At 51.4% G+C, this 20158-nt stretch overlaps 1 protein-coding gene across 3 annotated transcripts in view; it reads right to left on the reverse strand.

Annotated features, from left to right (window-relative positions):
* The window catches only part of Radil (Rap associating with DIL domain), a 71528-nt gene that overhangs the window by 19631 nt on the left and 31739 nt on the right, over positions 1-20158 (reverse strand). Inside the window, exons 3-6 of one of the 3 annotated variants that reach the window (XM_060368047.1) lie at positions 13503-13655; positions 5102-5349; positions 3540-4169; positions 958-995 (exon numbers count right to left, since the gene is read on the reverse strand). In XM_060368047.1, the coding sequence (XP_060224030.1) occupies positions 958-995; positions 3540-4169; positions 5102-5349; positions 13503-13655 (1069 nt within the window). Of the gene's footprint in view, positions 1-957; positions 996-3539; positions 4170-5101; positions 5350-6357; positions 6458-13502; positions 13656-20158 lie in introns of those variants that run through there. The other 2 variants (XM_021626625.2, XM_060368048.1) reach the window with 2 other exon arrangements.

Below are 20158 nucleotides of genomic sequence, written 5' to 3' on the forward strand. Positions count from 1 at the left end.
GGTTTATGCAGTGCTGGGGATGGCAACCTGGGCTTCCTGTATGTCAGGCAAGCGTTCTACCAACTAAGGCACAGCCCTAGCCCGGGGCATGATTTTCTGAGCATCACTTTTCAGTACTAGTATGCCTGAAGAGCCATGCTAGAAAAGCCATGCAGTTCACAGACTCCCTCTTTGTATGCAGCGCATAGATATGCTGCTGCTACTCTGACAGTTCGCACAGAGAGGGCCTCTCGTGAAGCCCTTCCACTGGGAGGCGCAACGGGCCTCTGCGTCAGCCGGTCTGGTGGAAGATAATCCAGAATGATCCATAATCCCACCAGTGTACAAATGTGCTGTCCATGGAAGCCGGGCTAGGGTGTGCTAACCCAGGGAAGAAGCCGTGGGGCAACTCAGGAAAGAGCTTTCCCCTCTGTGTGGAAGGTGTGCTGGGGAATTCAGTGTGTGTGTGTGTGTGTGTTACACATGCTAGGCAGTTGCTCCACCGCTGCATGCCTTACATGCAGTGTCTGCGGTTGGATTAGCTCATGACTGGAGCCAGGTCCTCCCTGGTGGGCTACGCTCAGCCACTCCTTCAACTCCTGGGGTTCTAGGCAGGTGTCAGCTGCTGCCTGCACTCCAGCCACTCAGCCAGCGTCTAGGTAGAAGCTCTACCACTGAGCTATTTTTACCATTTAAGGTAAAAATTTTGACGCTCTAAGTTAGCTACCCAGGCTGGCCTTGTACTCAATAAGTAGCCCAGGCTAGCCTTGAACTTGCAATCCTTCTGCCTGGGCCTGATAAAGCACAGCTATCAAGTGCCTGCACCACCGGGCCCACCAGGGAATTTCCCATTACAGTTTCCCAAGATGGCTGGGGAAAAGGAATGGGAGGGCAGTGACTTCAGTCTGGAGCCAAGGTCAAGGAGCCTGCAGGGAACGTGGTGTTGCAAGGGAGGGACCGTAACTAGGTCACACTTACAGTTGCGCCTGCTTTTCCGCCAGTTCTTTGGTTTTCTCCTATAAAGGAAAAAAGTAAAACAAAAGCAGACGTGAGAAGGACAGAACAGCACTGGGACTTAAACACACGTCATTCAGAGTCTGCTGATGGCGGTGAAAAGTGTACTTGCCACACAGCCCCTAATTCTATCCCTGGAGCCCACATAAAGGTGAAGGAGGGGCTGCTGCAGGGACCTCGCTGCAGCCTGGCTGGCCCTGTTGTGAGGTGGTACTGACTGGCAAGCACATGGGCTGAGGGCTGCCTCAAGGGATGCGGGAGCCACTCCACCCCATGTTGTCTTTCTGAGTTTCCTCAGTGGAGAGGGCTGCCTACACCACTGAGCCATGGCGGTGTCAGACCTGGTAATGGGGACTCCCTACAAGCCTCAGACCTGTCAAGGATGCAGGCGTGGGCAGATCCTGACTTCCACTCCTCCTAGCACTGAAGGAAGACATTACCAGAGGCAGCAGCTGGCAGAGAGACACACAGTTGTAAACCCAACACTCCCACTTGGGAGATGGGGGCCAGCCTGGGCTGTGAGGCCCTATTTCAAACAAACAAATAAACAAACATAATTTAAAAATAAACTTTTAGGGCTGGAGAGATGGCTCAGAGGTTAAGAGCACTGGCTGTTCTTGCAGAGGTCCTGAGTTCAATTCCCAGAAATCACATGGTGGCTCACAACCATCTAGAATGAGATCTGGTGCCTCTTCTGGGGTGCGGGTGTACATGCAGGCAGAACATTGTGTACATAATAAATAAATAAATCTAAAAAAATAAATAAACAAACTTTTAAGTAGGTCTTAGTTTCTAGACTAAGGATCTTTATTTCTTTTGGGGGTGGCTGAGTTTTTTTGAGACTGGGTCTCTCTATGTACCCTGGCTGTGATGTAATGGAACTCACTGTGTAGACCAGGCTGGCCTTGACATCATGGAGATCTGCCTACCTCTGCCTTCCAAGTGCCAGGATTAAAGGCGTGCACCATTATGCCTGGCCCTATTTATTTTTCTAATCTTTATTTTTTATTCTGTGGTGTGTGTGTGTGTTTATCTGTATGTGTACCGCATGAGTGCAGTGCCCACGGGGGCTGGAGGCCAGAAGAGGTCATCAGATCTCCAGAAACTGGAGTTACAGGCAGGCGTGAGCCGTGTGGTGTGGGTCCTCTGAGAGAGCAGCAGGCGCTCCGCAGTGCTGAGCCGTTTCTCCACTCCCTAGGGCCCCTATTTCTAAAAACTGTGTGACACCAATTCCTACACCTTCCATCTTTGATGAGAGGACTTTCTCTCATAACAAAAATTATACTCCCTATTTAGGGTTTCATAAGCTTTATTTTCCTCAACAAATGTTATTGAAGACGTATCAAATTTAATAAAATGCATGAATAAAAAGGTGGAAAGAGAGAACTGATTGCATAAGTTGTCCTCTGACCTCCACACGTGTGCCATGGGACACACACACACACACACACACTGACACACTTCCCAGCTCCGTGAAAAACCTGGCAAGCGACCTCAGACACCTGGGGGCTGCTAGTCCCTCTCAGCTGTGCTTCTTCCACTCTTAGACGGCTTTTCCACTGACTCAGGTTTCTTCTCATTTCTGCAAACAACCCCCACCTCCTCTGACAGAAATGGCACAGCCTCCATTTCACCCAACAACCAGCCATTTAAACACCAGGAGCCATAAGACAAATACTCTACAAACAGAATGAGCTGCCTCCTGCCATGCTTCCTGTTATGTCCCAGTGCATATTCTCCCATGTGTGTGAGCGCGCGCGTGTGTGTTCTTCTATCACTCTCTACTTACTTATTTACCTAGAGACGGCTTTCTCCCTGCAGCTAGAGCTCTGTTTTAGCTGGACTGACCAGCCCCTGGGATCCATTCTTCTCTGGCCCTGAATCCTGATGAGCAAAATCAAGATTCTTGAAGGCCTCCAACATCCTTGAGCAACAGGGACCCTTTTGGTCCCCAGGAACCAGGTCACCTTCAGGCAGGGAGCCAACAAAGAGGCGGAAACCTTGAGCTACCCCAGGCAGCCTATTCCAGCTTTTGCTGGCACGGCCCAGCAGGTGGCACTGCTGGGCTTTTGCAGGAAGATTCCTTCATGTGTGTGGCCAGGAAGGGGACAGGCTGTAGCGAGAGAGGCCATGGACCCTGCTAAGTATCCCATGACATATACAGGACTGGCTCCCCAATGAGGCTCCCACCCATCCGCCCCCAGTTCTCCTGGCTCATGGTGTGAGGCCCTGACCTGGACGGAATGTGACAGCAGCCACCTGCTGCCTGCCTGCGGCCTTACCACCAAACTGACCTGGTGGAAACTCAGCCCGTGGGCAGTGTCTAGAGGGCTCAGACTCACTCTGAAGGCAAAATGCTACACTGAGGCCTACAATGAGCAGCCTAGTGGCCCGCTGAGGAAAAAGGTGAAAATGGAGAAGCCAGCCCTTTCCCCAGCCTGAGGGCTGTGAGGACAGCAGAGCAGCAGCAGGCCTTCAGCCCTGGCAGGCAGAGCCCAGCCATCTAGCAACACCCTGTCAAGACACAGGCCATGACCCTTACTCACCCAGACCGTGTCTCGCACCCTCTTGGAGATCTTGAGCAGGAGGTGCCTGAAGGTCCCCGGCTGGAAGCGAGTGGCAGAGTGTTGGATGCAGAGGCAGAGGAGGAAGGCAGGCGTCAGTTTGTGGTCATCACCCCCAGGCTCGATCAGAGTCATGATCCTCTGCAGCAGGGTGTCCTCCATGTCCGGCTCAAACTCCAGGAGCAGTGACCGCCTCCGGACCACAGCAGCAGGCACGGAAGCAGCCCCGCGGGCTCTGAGCACCGCACCACACATCCTACAGCTCTGTGGCGCCGCCCCGAGACGGGCGAGGGCACAGGCAGGCAGCGGCTGCGCCTGCCCAGGGTCCTTGAACAGCAGCAGGTAGTAGAGACCCAGGGAGAGCAGGTCGCCATGCTGCAGCACCACGGGTTTCCTCCCCACTTCAGAGAAGTTGACTGAAACCGGCGCCCCAGCGATGGGCTCCAGCACGAGCCGGGGCTCGGCCTGGCCACCTTCCGGGGCCTGGTGACGGCGGATGGTGCAGTGCAGGGGCAGGATGTCGGGGGCGGACAGGCTGATGCTGGGCTTGCTGGAGGGTGTGCGCTGGCCCACGGTGTGCAGCTCCCGGCTGAGCACGTACACCAGGCTGTCCTAGAGAGCAGACGGGCCACTTAGGGCGGCGTGACACCAGCCAGGCCCGCGCCCGCACAGCAGCGTTCCTATCCTGCCGTTGGCCACCTCAAGGTCACTGGGTCACTTACTTCACCTGGGCACCCCAGCCCGTCCCAGAGGACACTGCTTCCTTATACAGAAGAGACCCAGAAGAGGCGAGGGCATTGCTTGGTCTGCCAGCCATGGGCTAAGAGCTGCCGAATCCCCAGTCACCCAGACAGCGGTGTAGCCCTGCTCCTCGTTCTCAGCTCAGCACGGGGCATCTCAGGACAGAGCCCAGCCCCCAACCCCCCGCCCCCAGAACAAGTGAAGGAAAGAATAAGTGACGGTAGGGTGTCGTCAAGGGCTGGCTCCTCGGGACCCAGATAAAGAAGTAAGAAATGGCTCTGGGAAATGGGTCTGCTAGCACACACCAGTCACCTTACATATGGGAAGAAAGCCGAGGCAGAAGGACCATGTTCAAGCCTGCTTGGGTGACACAGTGAGTTTCACACCAGCCTAGGCTACAGGGGAAGACTGTCTCCAAAAGGAAAAAGAAGTGGGGGGAAGGGGGTGCTCAGACAGCACAGCTACAGTCATGATCAGGTCCCACTGTCACCTAGCCAAGGAGGCCCTGGTGTCTCTGTCTGTCTCTGTCTCTCTGTCTCTCACACACACCCCTATCCCAAAGGCCCTAGACAAGTTGAAAAGTGGTCTGGCACAAAGACCCAATGAGGGCTGAGGTCAGTGACAGCTCTTGCTGCTAATTGGACAGAGGACACAGGCAATGACCTTGTGGCCCCCTCCCATCTCCACAGCAGCCTCATGGCCAGAGGAGAAGCCCCAGAGCTGCCTCTGTGGGAGGGAGGCTGAGGCCTGACCCCAGGTCCGTGGGCTGGAAGGGGCGATGTGCTGGGGCTGGGGTGGCTCACGTGCTGCTGGCTGTAGCCCTGCAGCAGCAGCAGGTGCGGGCACTGGTACAGGGAGTAACGCATGCTGTCAGGGACGGGCTCCTCAGGACTCTGGGCAGCGTCGGGTAGCGTGGGTGCCGGGCTGAGGCTGGTCTCGCTGACTGTACGGCGCAGCCGGGTAGGCGGCACGCTCTGGGCAGCCTCTGAGGTGAGGGCTGGGGTTCCCTTGGCGCGGATACGCTGGAGCCTCCGGGCTTGGGAGTTTATCCCTGGAACAGAGTGAGCGAAGGAAAGTGGTCAGAGATCTCATCACACCCACTTCTCAGATTGACCAGACTTTGGTTCTCACTGAGTCACTTAGACAGCTGGCATCATTCTCTCAAGAAAAGGTCTGGAGGAGGCCTCTGGCCGAGAGCCATGTCCTTTGGAAGTTTTGGCATTGCCTTGATGGTGAAGAAGCCCCAGAAAGCCCTGACCCAACAGGCAGCCACAGAGCAGGTAGCCCAGCTGTCCATTCCTTATTGCTCAGAGGTGACCATATACCTTAGCCTGCACCACGGTCCCTGTCACCAAACCAGAAACATGTCCCCTACAACAGCACCTCTCATACCGGATCACCGTGTCCCTGCCACACCTGCCCTGTCTTTCCAAGCCCGTGTGTGTCAGAGGAAACTCTGGGGTAGGTTATTCCGGCTAGAAGCGATGAAGCCAGTTGTTCACTTTACAGGGTAGAATGGGCCAAGCTGCCAGTCACCTGCTGGTCTGCTTCTGCCACAGCATGGCTGCCACTTTCTGGAGGGCACCATGAACCCCGGGCAGGCCGGAGGAGGAGCATACATATGAACACACATTTAGGCACAAGTGCACATGCACCCAAATATACGTACTCACACTAATGTATAAATAATATAATGAATAAATAATAATGTATAAATGTACACAGAAGTCCATGTAAAGATGTACACAAATATACATGCACACATAAACACACACATGCACAAACAAATGTAACACACAAACACCATAAAACACAGATATTCATGCAGCCACAAACACACGCACACAAATCCTGCACTTCACTCTCCTGTGTGTAACGCGCAAGTACAGAAACATAAACACATAGAATTCACATGCTGGGAAATAGCATTACACTCCACAAAACACTTTAAAGCCCTCATGCGCTCAAATGCAGGAAATACTCTCTAAAGCACCACTGTGGGAAAGCTCCCAGCAGGACGGATGGAACCCTGGGGACCAGTTCAATGTTCCCAACTGACCCTGGAGCCTTCTTCCCTGAGCCCTCTGCTGAGTCCCCTCCATGCAGCTTTGTCCCTGTCTGTAGCATCCTTTCTTCCAGCCACTACAAACAAGACAAAAGCCAAAAGGGAGGCCAGGAACTGGCTGCTACGTGCACCTTACCGGGAGCTGGTGGCTGAGCTCTGAGCTCTGCCCTTCCTTGCAGAAAGCTGCTTGCGCATCTGCAGCCCGCAGGGGGCTGGGGCTGCAGGATGGAGGCTGGCCAGCCGCAGTGCCAGGCTACGAGGCTGCTCCGCCTGCTGCAGAGCCCATCTGGCTAGCCCAGCAAGAGACAGGTGCCCAGCAGGTGGGGCTGGCGCCCCCTGGCCTGCCTTGCCCTGCCCTGCCCCAATCTGTAAAGAATGCCAGCTGCTCAGCTTGGCCTCAGATGGAGCCAGATCTGAAAGAAGAAAGCAAGGTCCAAAATGATGCCTCCCCCAAATCATTCCCCAAATCCAGGGCTGTGTGGTGGGAAAGGAGGGGTTTTCTGGGGATATCCCAGTTCTGGTATTGCCGGAAGCAGCTGAGTTAAGGTGGTCCTTTCCTCTTTTGTTTCCCAGGGCTTCCGGAAGGCCCTGAGGCTCCATGTCAGGGTCCACATTAGATACAGCTGACTGAGATTCTGTCCTGAAAAAAAAAACAGACACCCTCCCGGGTGCCCCTCCTAACCCAGGCCTGTCTAACCTGATTGTCAATACTGATGACAATGCAGGGGCCTCCTTCCTCCCCTCAGGTTCCCTTCTCTGGTCCTGGTTAGGCTTGGTGAGCTTCCAGCCTGGACTGGGGAATGAAGGGCCAGGCCTTTGCTCTGCTGGCAGGGGCTGGCTATGTACCCAAGTTCATCAGGAAGCACACGGGGGCCTGGACAGGAAAGGCAGTGCAGCAGCCACAGCCTAGCTTACAGTAGGACATGAGCAAAACCATGGGCACACAGGTCAACAGAGCTCATGCCTTCCTTCTCCGTCACCTGCTCTAAGGGACAGGTACCACAGCAGCCCGCCCAGAGTGGGCCACAGCTCAGTAGATGCTGCGGATGACACTTCAGGGGACATCAGGGAAGATGCCTGGCTCAATACCACCGGCTCAGCAGCGTACAGGCCCTGCGCTACCCCAAAGATGGCTCCTGCTCTGTGGAGAAGTGCACACGGCGCCCTCTCTTAGGACAGGAAGGCTGCAGTGGACTCACAGTCTGGCTGAGCTCACAGGATGGATGGAACTGAATGCCGTGATGGACACGCTGGGCTTAACAGGAAGCTTTGTGTACAACAGGCATACTTTATCATATCATTTTTTTACTTATTTCCTTATGTATTCTGGTAGGGTGATGTGTATGTGTGTGCACGTGCAGTGGGCATGAACATGGAGATCAATGGTTTGACTTTGTGAAACAAGTTTCTTATGTGGGTCTCAGAGACCCAACTCAGGCCCTCCCTTGTTTTTAAGAGTCTCTCACTAGCCTCAATTTGCCAAACAGGCTAAGTAGTCTGGCCAGCGAGTGCTGGGATCCTCCTGTCTCTGCCTTCCCAGCACTGGGGTGACAGCTGTATGCTACCACACTTCTGGCTTTTTTAAAATGAGGAATCTGGGCTCGAATTAGGTCCCTATGCTTGTAAGGCAAGCACTTTCCTGGCTGGAGCGTCTCCTTAGCCCTATCTTGCTTTGTTTTGAGGACAGTTATGAGGTCTTCCTGAATGTCTCCCCATGGCTGGGATTACAAATCTATACCACTGTGCCTGGCTTTATTTTATCTTTAAGAAGTCTAAGCAAATGTGGCACCTCTCAGAGGCAGGCGCCTAGGTGTCAGTTATATATAAACAATTCCTATGGTTTTCTTCTTAGTTTTTGGTGTTCTGATACAGGGTGTTCCCACACAGCCCAGGCCAGCCTGCAACTCCTACTTCTCCTGCCTCAGTCTCCTGAAGCCTGGTGTTGCACGCTGTGCATCATGCCTGGTTGTTTTTCTTTCCTCTTAAAAGCTCTTCTTCAAATGGGCATCATGGGTTCTTACTGTTCTGAAGGCATCTCACTTACATGGGACTTTCCGACTTGTTCCCTCCTCAAGACAACATCACAGAAGGCGAGGGCCCAAGGCATGGCGTCAGGGAGACCAGTCCTGAGAGCCTTCGAGGCCCTGAATTCTTAGAAACAGAGCTGTGGTCACAGTGCCACTGGACCCATGAACCTCATTACTGACATATCAGCTCAGGTCTGCCCGTGACCAGTGACCTCCCCATGTGGCCTCTGAAGGCCAGCAGAGGCCAGCACAGGCTAGGACCGTTCACAGCCAGTCCTGAAGCTACGGAGAACATCTCTTGGTGGCATCGTGGCTGCACATACCCTGAAGCTGCTAAGGGGCTCAGACCTGGTGTCACATGACCTAAAAGGAGCTCGGGGAGTTGGCAGCCAAATGGGCATGTGTCCTCGGGTCATACACAGCTCAAGTCTTGGTCAAGAACAAGGTCGCTCCAGGTGCCACCTACAGCCAACCAGAAGAATTTGCCAATGTGAGGAAACAGTGAGACACAGCCCAGAGGAAGCTACCATTTCCCACATCCTCACTCTAGACAAGCCCACCGGCAAGACTTGGTTCAAAGCCGTTCCTAACACAGCAATTTTGGATGGAAAACTAGTCACAGGTAAAGATGCCAGGCCTTGGCATTTGTGAAAGAGGATGGAAGGGACACAGCCATCTCTTCCCTTCCTCTGCCGCACTGATGGTCCCAGCCAAGGCGCTCGTCTCTTGCTCTGATGTGGCTGAGTTCACTGCAGTCAGAGGCTCTGACTCAGATCTCAGGGACACCCCGGTGACAGTCCTTGCCACGTCTGACCAAACATCTGACACACAAACTGCTTAAAAGATAAGGGGTTTGTTTTGGTTTGGTCTGGGGTTTTTGTTGTTGTTTTGGCTCACAGCTCCATAATATATCATGGACTGGAAGTCAGTGATGGGTGGAGCACAATAAAATAAGCAGCTTGACCCTTGGTGTTGGGAGCAGGAAGCAGCAATTCATGTGGCTGAGGACTGGGAAGCATAGAACACAGGCCAGAATCAGGGATGGGAACAACCTTCAAAGGCCAGCCGAGCTCTGCCTCCTAAAGGTTCTGTAACCTCGAAAACAGATCCACCAGTGGGAACAAGTGTTCAAAGCATGAGCCTGGCCAGGGACACTCGCCACCAAGCCTGACCCCCAGGACCCACAAGGTGGGAAAAGAGAACCCACTCCCACAAGTTGTCCTTTGACTTCCACGTGTGTGCCCAGGCATGTGCTTGAGTGGGAATACACACACACATACAAAAGAAACATGATAGATCGATAGATAGATAGATAGATAGATAGATAGATAGATAGATAGACAGACAGACAGACAGACAGACAGACAGATAAGAGTATTTTCCAGCTGGGTGTGGAGCTGAAATCCCAGCACTCAGGAGGCAGAGGCAGGTAGATCTCTGAGGTTCAAGGTTAGCTTGGTCTACATAGAGTGTTCTAGGCCAGGCAGAGCCACATCGAGACTCTTATCTCTTACACACAAAAGTTCAAATTTGGGGACCTCTGGTGTTCCACAAAACAGACTGTCCACCCGACAGACACTGGAGTTGTTGGTGTGCCCTCTTCAGGGAACTCAGAGACCACGGTTTTCCACACCCTCTCTGCCCCCAGCCTGGCATTTGCTTATCCAAGGCTTCCCAGATCCAGGAGCAAAATGAACATGCCACAGTGTTCCATGAGCACATGCGCCGGGGCATGACTACCCATAAGGCTCTGCAGGCCTCCCAGAGGAAACACCTGAGCAAGCAGCTGGGACTGGCGGAAGCAGTGCCTTTGGCACGGGAGCTCAGAATGAACAGAAGGGTGCCAAGTACAGCCGGGACATCAGTATGCGGACCACGAGGACTCCAGGAGTGTGAGGCTTGCCACTCCCCTCCCACAGAAGGTGGCAGCTAATGTGGCTCTCTTGGTGAAGATGAGTGAGGCAGGGGTGGGGCAGCACTGACAGGAGCCGGTCACTGTCATCACAGCTGCCATCACGGGTCAGCTCCCGCTTCAGAGAGCGCTGGAAAGCACAGTACGGCTCTTCCTGAACATCGCCTGCTTCCCTCACGGAGTCATTCCGTGGGTGTCTCCCCTGATCGTGTTTGGGCATCCCTCCCTGGCTCTGTGGTTAGAAATAGCACAGCCAGGAAAGCACTTCAGCGTTCCCTGCCCAGTGCCCTGGACGCAGGAGAGGCAGCCTGCTGCTGGATGTGTGGGGCAGCACGCCTGCGGTTTTCTAACGTGAGGGAAACAGCCTATTGGAAAGGGATGGCTGGTACCAGCTAGGGCCACACTTCAGATGGTTCTCAGTGAGTTCACAGCCAATTTCATCTTCATAATAAGATTTTGTCTCAAAAAAAAAAGAAAGAAAGAAAGAAAGAAAAGAAAGAAAGAAAGAAAGAAAGAAAGAAAGAAAGAAAGAAAGAAAGAAAGAAAGAAAGAAGGAAAGAAGGAAAGAAAAAGAAAAAAGAGTGAACTGGGGACGTGGAGCTTGCCTGGCATGAAGCTCTGGGTCCACCCCAGCACTGCTGTACTGAGTGCAGTGAGCCACATCTGGCCCAGCACTGAGGAGGTAGCAGCCAGTGGGACAGAAGTTCAAGGTCATCCTCAGCTACATAGGGAGGGAGACTGACTCATGGCAAAACCAGTAACATTTTTCTTTTTGAAGAGCCACTTAGGAATAACATAACATTGTCAGCCTTTCTCTACGTAACAAATCCATTTTAAATTTCCCCGCCCACCAACCCTGAGACATGGTCTCACTATGTTCCTCTGACTGTCCTGGAACTCACTTTGTAGACCAACCTGGTCTATAAAGCGAGTCGACAGCCAGGCACAGAGAAACCCTGTCTAGAAAACCCAAAACAAGAAAAAGAAAAAAGTGTGAAAGATGCTGCATGGTCTGGATGCTATCACATCGTAAAGTCTTAAAAACACAGCAGATACTAGTTCTCTAAGGCAGCCGCAGCCTGGCAGAAGCAAGGAGGACAGACTGTAAGAAGCTGCAGCTGATGAAATACTCAGCGTAGAAGCCGAAGAGGGGCCATCCCTCAGGCAGCAGAGGCAGGAAAGTCTCTGAGTTCAAGGCCAGCCTGGTCTATGTACAGTTCCAGGACAGCCAGAAACCACACACTCACGAATAAAGTAAGGGGCTGCAGAGATGAATCAGTAGTTAAGAGCACGTGCTGTTCCTGCCGAGGACCTGGGTTCAACTCCACATCAGGTGGTTCACAATTGTTCACTATCAAGTATAACTCTAGCTCCTTCCAACATCTTCTGGTGTCCTCCAGTACCTGCACATACAAGGTGCAACACTCTCTCTCTCTCTCTCTCTCTCTCTCTCTCTCTCTCGCTCTGTGTGTGTGTGTGTGTGTGTGTGTGTGTGTGTGTGTGTGTGTGTGAATAAATCCTGAACAACAACAACAAAAATAATGCATCTGAACATTTTGGAGAAAGAGAGGGGAGAGAGAGAAAGAGAGAGAGAGCAAGCAAGCACACTGAATTACTAATGAGTAATATGCCAGGCACAGTGCAACTCACGCCTGTAACCCCAGCACTCGGAAGGCTGAAGCAGAAGAATGCAGTGAGTTTGAGGCTACCCTGTTTCAATTAATCAGACTCTCCTTGGTGTTAGGTGTCAAGAAAAAGCAGAGTGGCTAAAATGATCATCATCCCTTACAACAAAAGCTAAAGTTGATGAGAGAAATCAATCTTGGTGTCTTAGTTACTGTGCTATTGCTATGAAGAGACACATGAGCAAGGCAACTTATAAAATGGGGTGTGCCTACACTTCCAGAAGGTGCATGGTGCTGGAGCCGTAGCTGAGAGCTTACATCCTGATGTACAAGCAGGAGGCAGAGAGAGAGAGAATGCCTGGGCCTGGTGGGGGCTTTTGAAGCCTCAAAGCCTAGGTCAATGACATTCCTCCTCCAACAAGGCCACGCCTCCCCATCCTTCCCAAACAGCCCACCAACTGAAAAGCAAACATCTAAATATAGGACCCAATGGGGCTGTTTTATTCAAACCACCACACACGGCATATCTTCAGTGTGAAAAGCAGTAAATACAAACAAAAATCCTGAGTTGCTTACTATTTTGAGAGTTTCACTATGTAGCCCAGGCTGACCTGAAAGCTAAGACCCTCATGCCTCACCTCCCCACGCTTTTTGAGACAGAGTCTCACTTAGTAGAAAATAGCCTTGACCTTACTGTGTGTGGGGGGGGGGGATGACTCGGTGAAGCGCTTGGGATAACAGGCTTCTTCCCAGTCTGAGTGCGGCTAGGAAGCTAACGCAGGGCTTCCTCCACAATGAGCAAACAGTACCAACTGAACTGCACCTACAGTCCCTAAAACCTTGACTTTTAACTGAATTCACACTGCGACCGCAATGAATGAGGAGAAACCACCTGAATGGGGTGGTGTAGACGGCTCACGTTTCTGGCAGAAAATCACTAGAGAATATTTAAAGTTCTAAAAATCAGAAAGTGGTGGGACAACACTGTCATTGTAAAACACCGAGGGGGGAAAGGGCTCAGCCAGTAAAGTGTTTCCTTGCAAGAACAAGGACCCGAGCCCAATTCCCAGAGGGCGAATATAATGCGCTGGCTAAGACAACACGTGCTTGCAGTCCCAGCCTGGGGAAGGCCGAGACAGGCAGATACTCTGGACTCACTGGCTAGCCTGCTAGCCCAGTTGGCAATGTCCAGGCGTCTGAGAGACCCCGTCTCAAAACAAATGAACACAAAAGTAGGAGGGCACCTGAGGAACAACGCCTGAGGCGGTCCTCTGACTTCCACATGTACATACAAGCATTCACACCCAAACCAACATGCAGACACACACACATGCACACACGAATACATGAACACATGCACACCAATGCCAAAAAAAGAAATAGCTCATGGCCTCTGGGGACAGCAAACTGGGAAGAAGGGGGAGTTGGCAGGGAGTCAGGAATTTTGTTTTTATTTGGTCTTAAGCATCGATGAGAAAGTATCCCCATTAACTGTACACCTCTAATTGAGAGAACAGGCTTTGAAACGACACGCTTTTCAACGCACTGAAAGGATAGATATGCGAGCGTTCTCACCTGCGGGATCGACTCTGCTTCCCAGGTGTGCTTTCTTGTACACGCTCACACCTCTGACACTGGGAAGCACCCCCTGTTCACCAGGAGCTAGGCAGTGGCTGGGATTCAACAGCTCGCCTGGTGTTCCTGGGGCAGACCTGCAACACAGCAATCCTGTGGACACAGGAGGACAGGCAGAAGTTCTGACTGCTCATTCCCAGAACCTGTGCCTTTCATGGGGGGCAGGGGGACACTGAAATGTGACCCTTCGATCAAGCTTAGGACATGGAGGATGTTACTGTATGTGCAGTGTAACTCTGATAGAAGCCCAGGGTCTCAGTGGTAGAGCCCCTGCCTAGAGTTCCCCAGTGAGGGGCTGGGGTGTGGCTCAGTGGTGTAGCCCCTGCCTAGAGTTCCCCAGTGAGGAGCTGGGGTGTGGTTCAGTGGTAGAGCTCCTGCCTAGAATCCCCCAGTGAGGGGCTGGGGTGTGGCTCAGTGGTAGAGCTCCTGCCTAGAATCCCCCAGTGAGGGGCTGGGGTGTGGCTCAGTGGTAGAGCTCCTGCCTAGAATCCCCCAGTGAGGGGCTGGGGTGTGGCTCAGTGGTAGAGCTCCTGCCTAGAATCCCCCAGTGAGGGGCTGAGTGTGGCTCAGTGGTAGAGCCCCTGCCTAGAATCCTCCAGTGAGGGGCTGTGGGCGTGGCTCAGTAATTGAGCACCTGCCTAGTTAAGGACTAGCATGTTTTCAATGGTAGAGCAACTGTAAGCCCCAAAAGATTCATCCCAGGTAACACACACATACACACACACACACACACACACACAGACACACACACACACACACAGAGTCACGCATACACATATACACCTTGAATTCCAAATATATTTGACTATTACACACCTGTTTGTGAAAGCTCAGAATTAACTAATACAGAGTAAAATCCATGTGTAAATCCATGTTTAGATTTAGCAGATTTCTTTCTGTTCTCATTTCCTTATTCTGTAACTCAGACTGGTTTAAAACTCACTATGCCACTCCAGTTGGCTATGAACAACAACAACAACAAAAGAGCCATGTGCAGTGGTGTGTGTGTGTGATGTGTGTAGTGAAAATTTTGCTTTATTAAAAAACCCAATTTTAGGTGTTGTTGTTTTGTTTTGTTTTTACAGGCACAGTGGTACAAGCCTGCAATCCCAGCACTAAGGAGGCAGAGACAGTGGATCTCTGTGAGTTCGAGGCCAGCCTGGTCTACAAAGTGAGTCCAGGACAGTCAAGCTACACAGAGAAATCCTACTTTGAAAACAAAAACAGAAAAACAAAACAAAACCAGAAACAGTTCTATTATATGAACCTTGTTTTACTCTGAAGTGTGGGATATGGAGCTGCTTCAAATTGTCCACAGCAGCTAACTAAGATTTGCCTCGTGCCCTGGCACGGCTGTGAATTTGCCAGCTGAAAATAATTTACATTTGGAATTCTGGGGACTCTTGCAAGGATATAAAGAATGCCAAGGACCTAAAAGAAAGTGGTGGCTGCTGCTGGTTCCTGCTGCTGCTTTTGCTGGTTGCTGGATTGCTGGCTGGAGATATCCTAATGAAGATGAAGACTGGACTTTCCCTAAGGAACGTGATGTCCTAATCAAAAGGAAGTAGTCTAAAGAGATCTACATCCCCTTTCCCCTCTATCCTTCTTTCTTTCATACCTACTGTTGAAGGGAGGGGGCAGGAACTGGGGTGGAAAAGGTAGTAGGTAAAAGAACCCAATAAAGTAGCCAAAAGCCAGGCAACGTGTGTGTGTGTGTGTGTGAGAGAGAGAGAGAGACAGACAGACAGACAGACAGACACAAGGAGAAAGACAGAGACGACAGAACAGAGAGACAGATAACAGGGTAAGTGCAAGGCATCATCCTCGGAGGGTACATGTCTCTGCCGAGCTCACTTCCAGGTTGTGGTGCACAGGAGAAAAAATCATTTATCCGTTAATCTTAAAATGCAGAGAAGGGGTCCTTGGCACATGTGTTCCTTCTGATCTGAGGGATTTCTTCAGCTGGTTGCAGAACCAAAGCCAGAGAGAGCCAAGAGAAAAGGGGGCAGGGAAGGATGGAAAGAGAGAGAAAGGATGCAGACTGTTTTCAGCCCGTGACCAGAGCTGGACAAAGGCCTCCAGATGGCAGCACTGGCACTTCGGCTGGCCCTGATGCAGCTGAGTGCGACAGGGTCAACCCTGTGCCCAGTCTCCACCAAGAGAAGAGCATGTGGTCTCAAGCTGGTCTTTTTGCTGTCAAGAACAATTACAGACATGTTAGGTAGTATGAGGAAACCATGCGCAGCTGTAACAAGTGTCCGATGCAGGAGGATGTGGGGAGTTCAGCTGAGACAGGAAGCTGAGAAAAGGGAAGGCCGAGCTGTCAGTGGGGATGGGGTAGGCCAAGATGGTGCTGGAATGAGCAGACCTCACAAATGGAGACCAACAGTGCTGTCAGCAAAAGGTAGGGCTTTGGGACTCAGCGAAGGACTGGAGGAGAGGATCCTTAAGCCAGGAAGAGGGCTCACTGAGTCCTGAGGGCTGGGGCGCAGCTTGTGGCAGATAATGCTTAGCATGTGTGAAGCTATACATTTAATCCCCAGCAGCCAAAGGATGAAAATGAGAGAGACTGAAGGAGAGAGAAAGAAAGAGAGGAGAAAGGAGGAAGTGGAGGAGAAAAGGGAAGAAGAAAGGATGAGGAAGGAAGAAGAGAAGAATGAGAAGGGGAAAGAAGGAAAGAGAAGGAGAAGAAAAGGACAAAATGGAAGTGGGAGGAGATGGAAGGATGGGGAAGGGAGGAAAAAGGGGAAGGAGGAAAGGGAAGAGAAAGGTGAGCAGTGAAAGAAAAGGAAAGGGGAAGAGTAGGGAAGAAGAAACTAGAAGAGGAAGGGGAGGGGAGAAGAGGAAAAGGAAAGGAGGGGAGGGGAGGGGAGAGGAGGGAGAGGAGAGGAGGAACAGAAGAGGGAGGAAGGGAGCCCTGTGAAGAAAGGAGAATTTGTGAGCAGTGACCCAAGCACACAGCTGTGGAGCACTTCAAGTAACTACCTGGTTTCTGACTGCTGCTTACAGTGAGGGAAAAGAAGAGACTGACAGTTCTGGGAAACAAGAAAACAAACAGGACAGGGTGACTAGGAAAGGGTTGGGACACCTCATTCAGAAGACAAAATCAAAAAACAACTGCCCCAAGTGTGGCAGAGAGGAAAAGCCCAGTGAGGGGGTGGACCTGCCTATAATGAAACTGGAGAAAGATTTAAAAGGCAGAATGCATTGATGGGGTGCCTCTCAGTGCTGGAGCAGGCCCAAGGCCTGGGTTCTATCTCTCCAACCCAGCAAAAGTGAGAAAGCAAACTTATTTCACGCTGGAGCTGGAGAGAGAGCTCAGCAGTGAAGAGCACTTGCTGATCTTGCAGAAGACCTAAGTTCAGTTCCCCGCACCCACATCAGATGGGTCCCAATTGCCTGTAACTCCAGCTTCAGGGCATCTGTCATCTCCTGGCCTCAGTGGGCACCAGGCATTCATGTGGTGCATATACATGCAGGCAAAACACCTATACATATAAGTCTTAAAAAACAAACAAACAAACAAATAAAAAAACCCAAAACTAAAACCCTCACACTTCAGAGAACTCAACCTCACAGGAGCCTCTTTCAAGGGATTAGGGGCTTGTCCACGGATTTTCTCAGGCCAGAGGACCTCAAGGGAACTTGAGCACCGTTTGACTGTCCAGGCTAAAAACAGAAGGAACGTCTGTGGGTGTGGCCTTTGTGCAGTGCAGTGAATTCCCAGGAACTCCCATGCAGCCCACAAGGCTCTTGGGAAAATTCTATCAGTGGAGATGGCCAGACTGAACATGACAGAGAGCATGCAATGACCAGATCCCCCAGGACAGAGGTTGACAGATATGCTGTCACCAAAAAGAATGGGTGCCCCAGAACATGGGAGGACCCAGCAAGTAGCACCGGGAGTGCAGGAGGCAGGGTCAGGAGGTTATCCGAGGCCTGGATTTGAAGGTCGCTTGAGGTCACCCTGGCCCACCTCCTTGCTGATGCTGTCACCTGCGCCTGTCTTGCCACTCAGGCTGTGGTTGTTGGGCAGGCAGTTTCATTTTCAAGGAGGGGTAAAAGTTATGCCAAAGGGGCGGGAGAGATGGCTCAGTGGTGAAGAATATTTGCTGCTCTTCCAAAGAGTTCTGTAGTCAGTACCCAGGCAGCTCATACCCACTAGTAACTCCAGCTCCAGGGAATCTGATGCCCTCTTCCAGCAACTACACTCATGTACTCATGTACGTACACACACACACACACACACACACACACACACACACATGAACATGCACACGAATAGAAAGAAATCTTTAAGATAATTGTTCCCCAAGAATTGCACTTTTAGGGTCAGGCATGATAGCTCACGCCTTTAGTCCCGGGACCCAGGAGGCAGAGACAGGAAGATCTGTGTGAGCTCAAGGTCAGTCTGGTCTACACAGTGAGTTTCAGGGCATCCAGGGCTACAGGGAGACCCTGTCTCATAAAACAAAATGAACAAACAAAAGAATTGTGCTTTACGGATATTCCCCAGAGCCCTCAGCCACACCTCGTTTGTCTTCTTAAATGATTAGATTCTGGGCTTGAACTGATTTCAGATGACCTTGAGGCGGGGTGAGAGCATCCTGCCTGTGAAACGTAAGTATGGATCGCTAGGGTGCAGGGTTGGGCAGTGGTCACCCAATGACTCCAGCCTTAAGTGTGAACGAGGCCCATGCAGATCTTCAAGGAGTCAGTGGCAATGCTGTTCCAGGCTGGTTTTTAAAAAAAGGAGGGGAGCTGAGCACCAGCATTCAGCTCTCTCTGCTTCCTGACCAAACACGCTGGACTGGCTGCCACATGCTTCTGCCACATCAGGCCTTCTCTCACTGTCACGCCTTTCCCGCCGAGATGCACTGCCCCTGCCTGCTACTTGTGGGCTCAAACAAACTTCCTTAAACGGCTGTGGCTGTTAGCTTTGTCAACTTGACACAATCCAGAATCCTCGGACCATGTCTGTGGTGGGAGGGGACGGTTCTTGATTACATTGGTTGAGGTGGAAACAGCAGTTCAGTATGGTGGCACTTTGGCCTACTTGAGGGATTCTGGCATGCACAGAAGTGGATAAAGAGAGCCAGGGAGATGGCTCAGTGGGTAAAGGCACCTGCCACCATATAGTACCAGCCATAATGGATTGTACCCCTGAACCCTAAGAAAGAGGAAGCCCTTCCTCAAGTTACTTATTTGTAAAAATGCAATTAAAAGATTTGTGTTGTTATTTATGTACGTGTCTATCTGTGAACACCTGTGTTGGAACCCAGATGAGCAGAAGAGAGCATCAGATCCTCTGGACCTGGAGTTACGGGTGGTTGTGAATCAGCTGAGGTGGGTGCTGGGAATAGAACTCAGGTCCTCTGGAAGAGCAGGAGGCACTCTTAACCCATGAGCCATCTCTCCAGCCCCTTATGTCACTTCCTGCTGGTCACATTGATGGTCACACCAACATGAAAGTAGCTAATACGCAGAAATATTTTGGCCTTTTTCCCATATCATCCTGCCCTCAGCAAGCCTGAAGAGGAAAGGCATCAAACAGTGCAGTGGGGAGAGACCAGGGTGCCAGGGACTGGGGGAGCCACCAGACCAGTCCCTTTCCCAAAACAGTAATGCCCAGTATGTGCAAAGAAACACACCTGTATCAACTCCAGTGATGCCCTGGCCAACTGCAACTCTAGGCTGATATCCAAAAAGTTCATAAAGTATCAAGTAACATCTTCAGTACTGCAGTTCTAATTATAACACATTCTTCACACAAAGAGGTGTTCCTAACTTCTGGAAGTTTTCAAAAAACAAAAACCACGCTGTACCAACCACCCAACCTAAAAACATGGCCACTCAATCTGCTGCTTTCCCACCTGTCCCCACCAAAGGCAGACAGCTAGATTCTTACAGCCATTTTTTTTTTAAATGAATCCTTGTGATGGTCGCTGTTGTCAACCAGCTGGGCCTGTGAGCATTACCGGGATTATCTTGTGTTAACTGAGGTGGGCACACCTGCCCACTGTGGGCGGCACCAGCCCCTGGCTGAGTTCTTGGATTGTAGAAAGGCAGCCATGTAGCTTTCTGGCAGTGAAGTGTGTTTGCCTGCCTCCTGCTCCCACCTCCTGCTCCCGCCTCCTCGCCTTTTGACCTGGAAACCACAATACTTTCTCCCTTGGATTGACTTTGTGAGGTATTTTATCACAGCAAACAGGAAAGAAATGAATACAATGTCATTTGACCTTTGGTCTGTTCTGAGATAGGGTCTTGGGAAGTGTCCAGGCTGGCCTGTAGCTTGCGATGTAGCCCAAGCTAGCTTTGAGCTTGAAGTGTCCTGGTTCAGCCTCCTGAGTGCTGGGATTCCAGGCAAGCCCCAAGGCCCCAGTTACACAGTTATAACTCCAAGTTATAGCACTCTTCTGTGTATGTAAGCCTTAGTTACACCACACTTTATGTATCTGGGAGGATTTGCATTCTTCCTCAGCACGAGGAAGACATCGTCATGGCTGCACGAAGCCATGGCTTATTTGACGTCACAGTTTTAGGCTTCTTAATGCAAGAAGAATCCTCCCTGTTTCCTCCCTGACTGATGGTTGTTA

This window comes from Meriones unguiculatus, chromosome 15 (genome assembly GCF_030254825.1).
Source record: "Meriones unguiculatus strain TT.TT164.6M chromosome 15, Bangor_MerUng_6.1, whole genome shotgun sequence".
Classification (NCBI taxonomy): Eukaryota; Metazoa; Chordata; class Mammalia; order Rodentia; family Muridae; genus Meriones; species Meriones unguiculatus.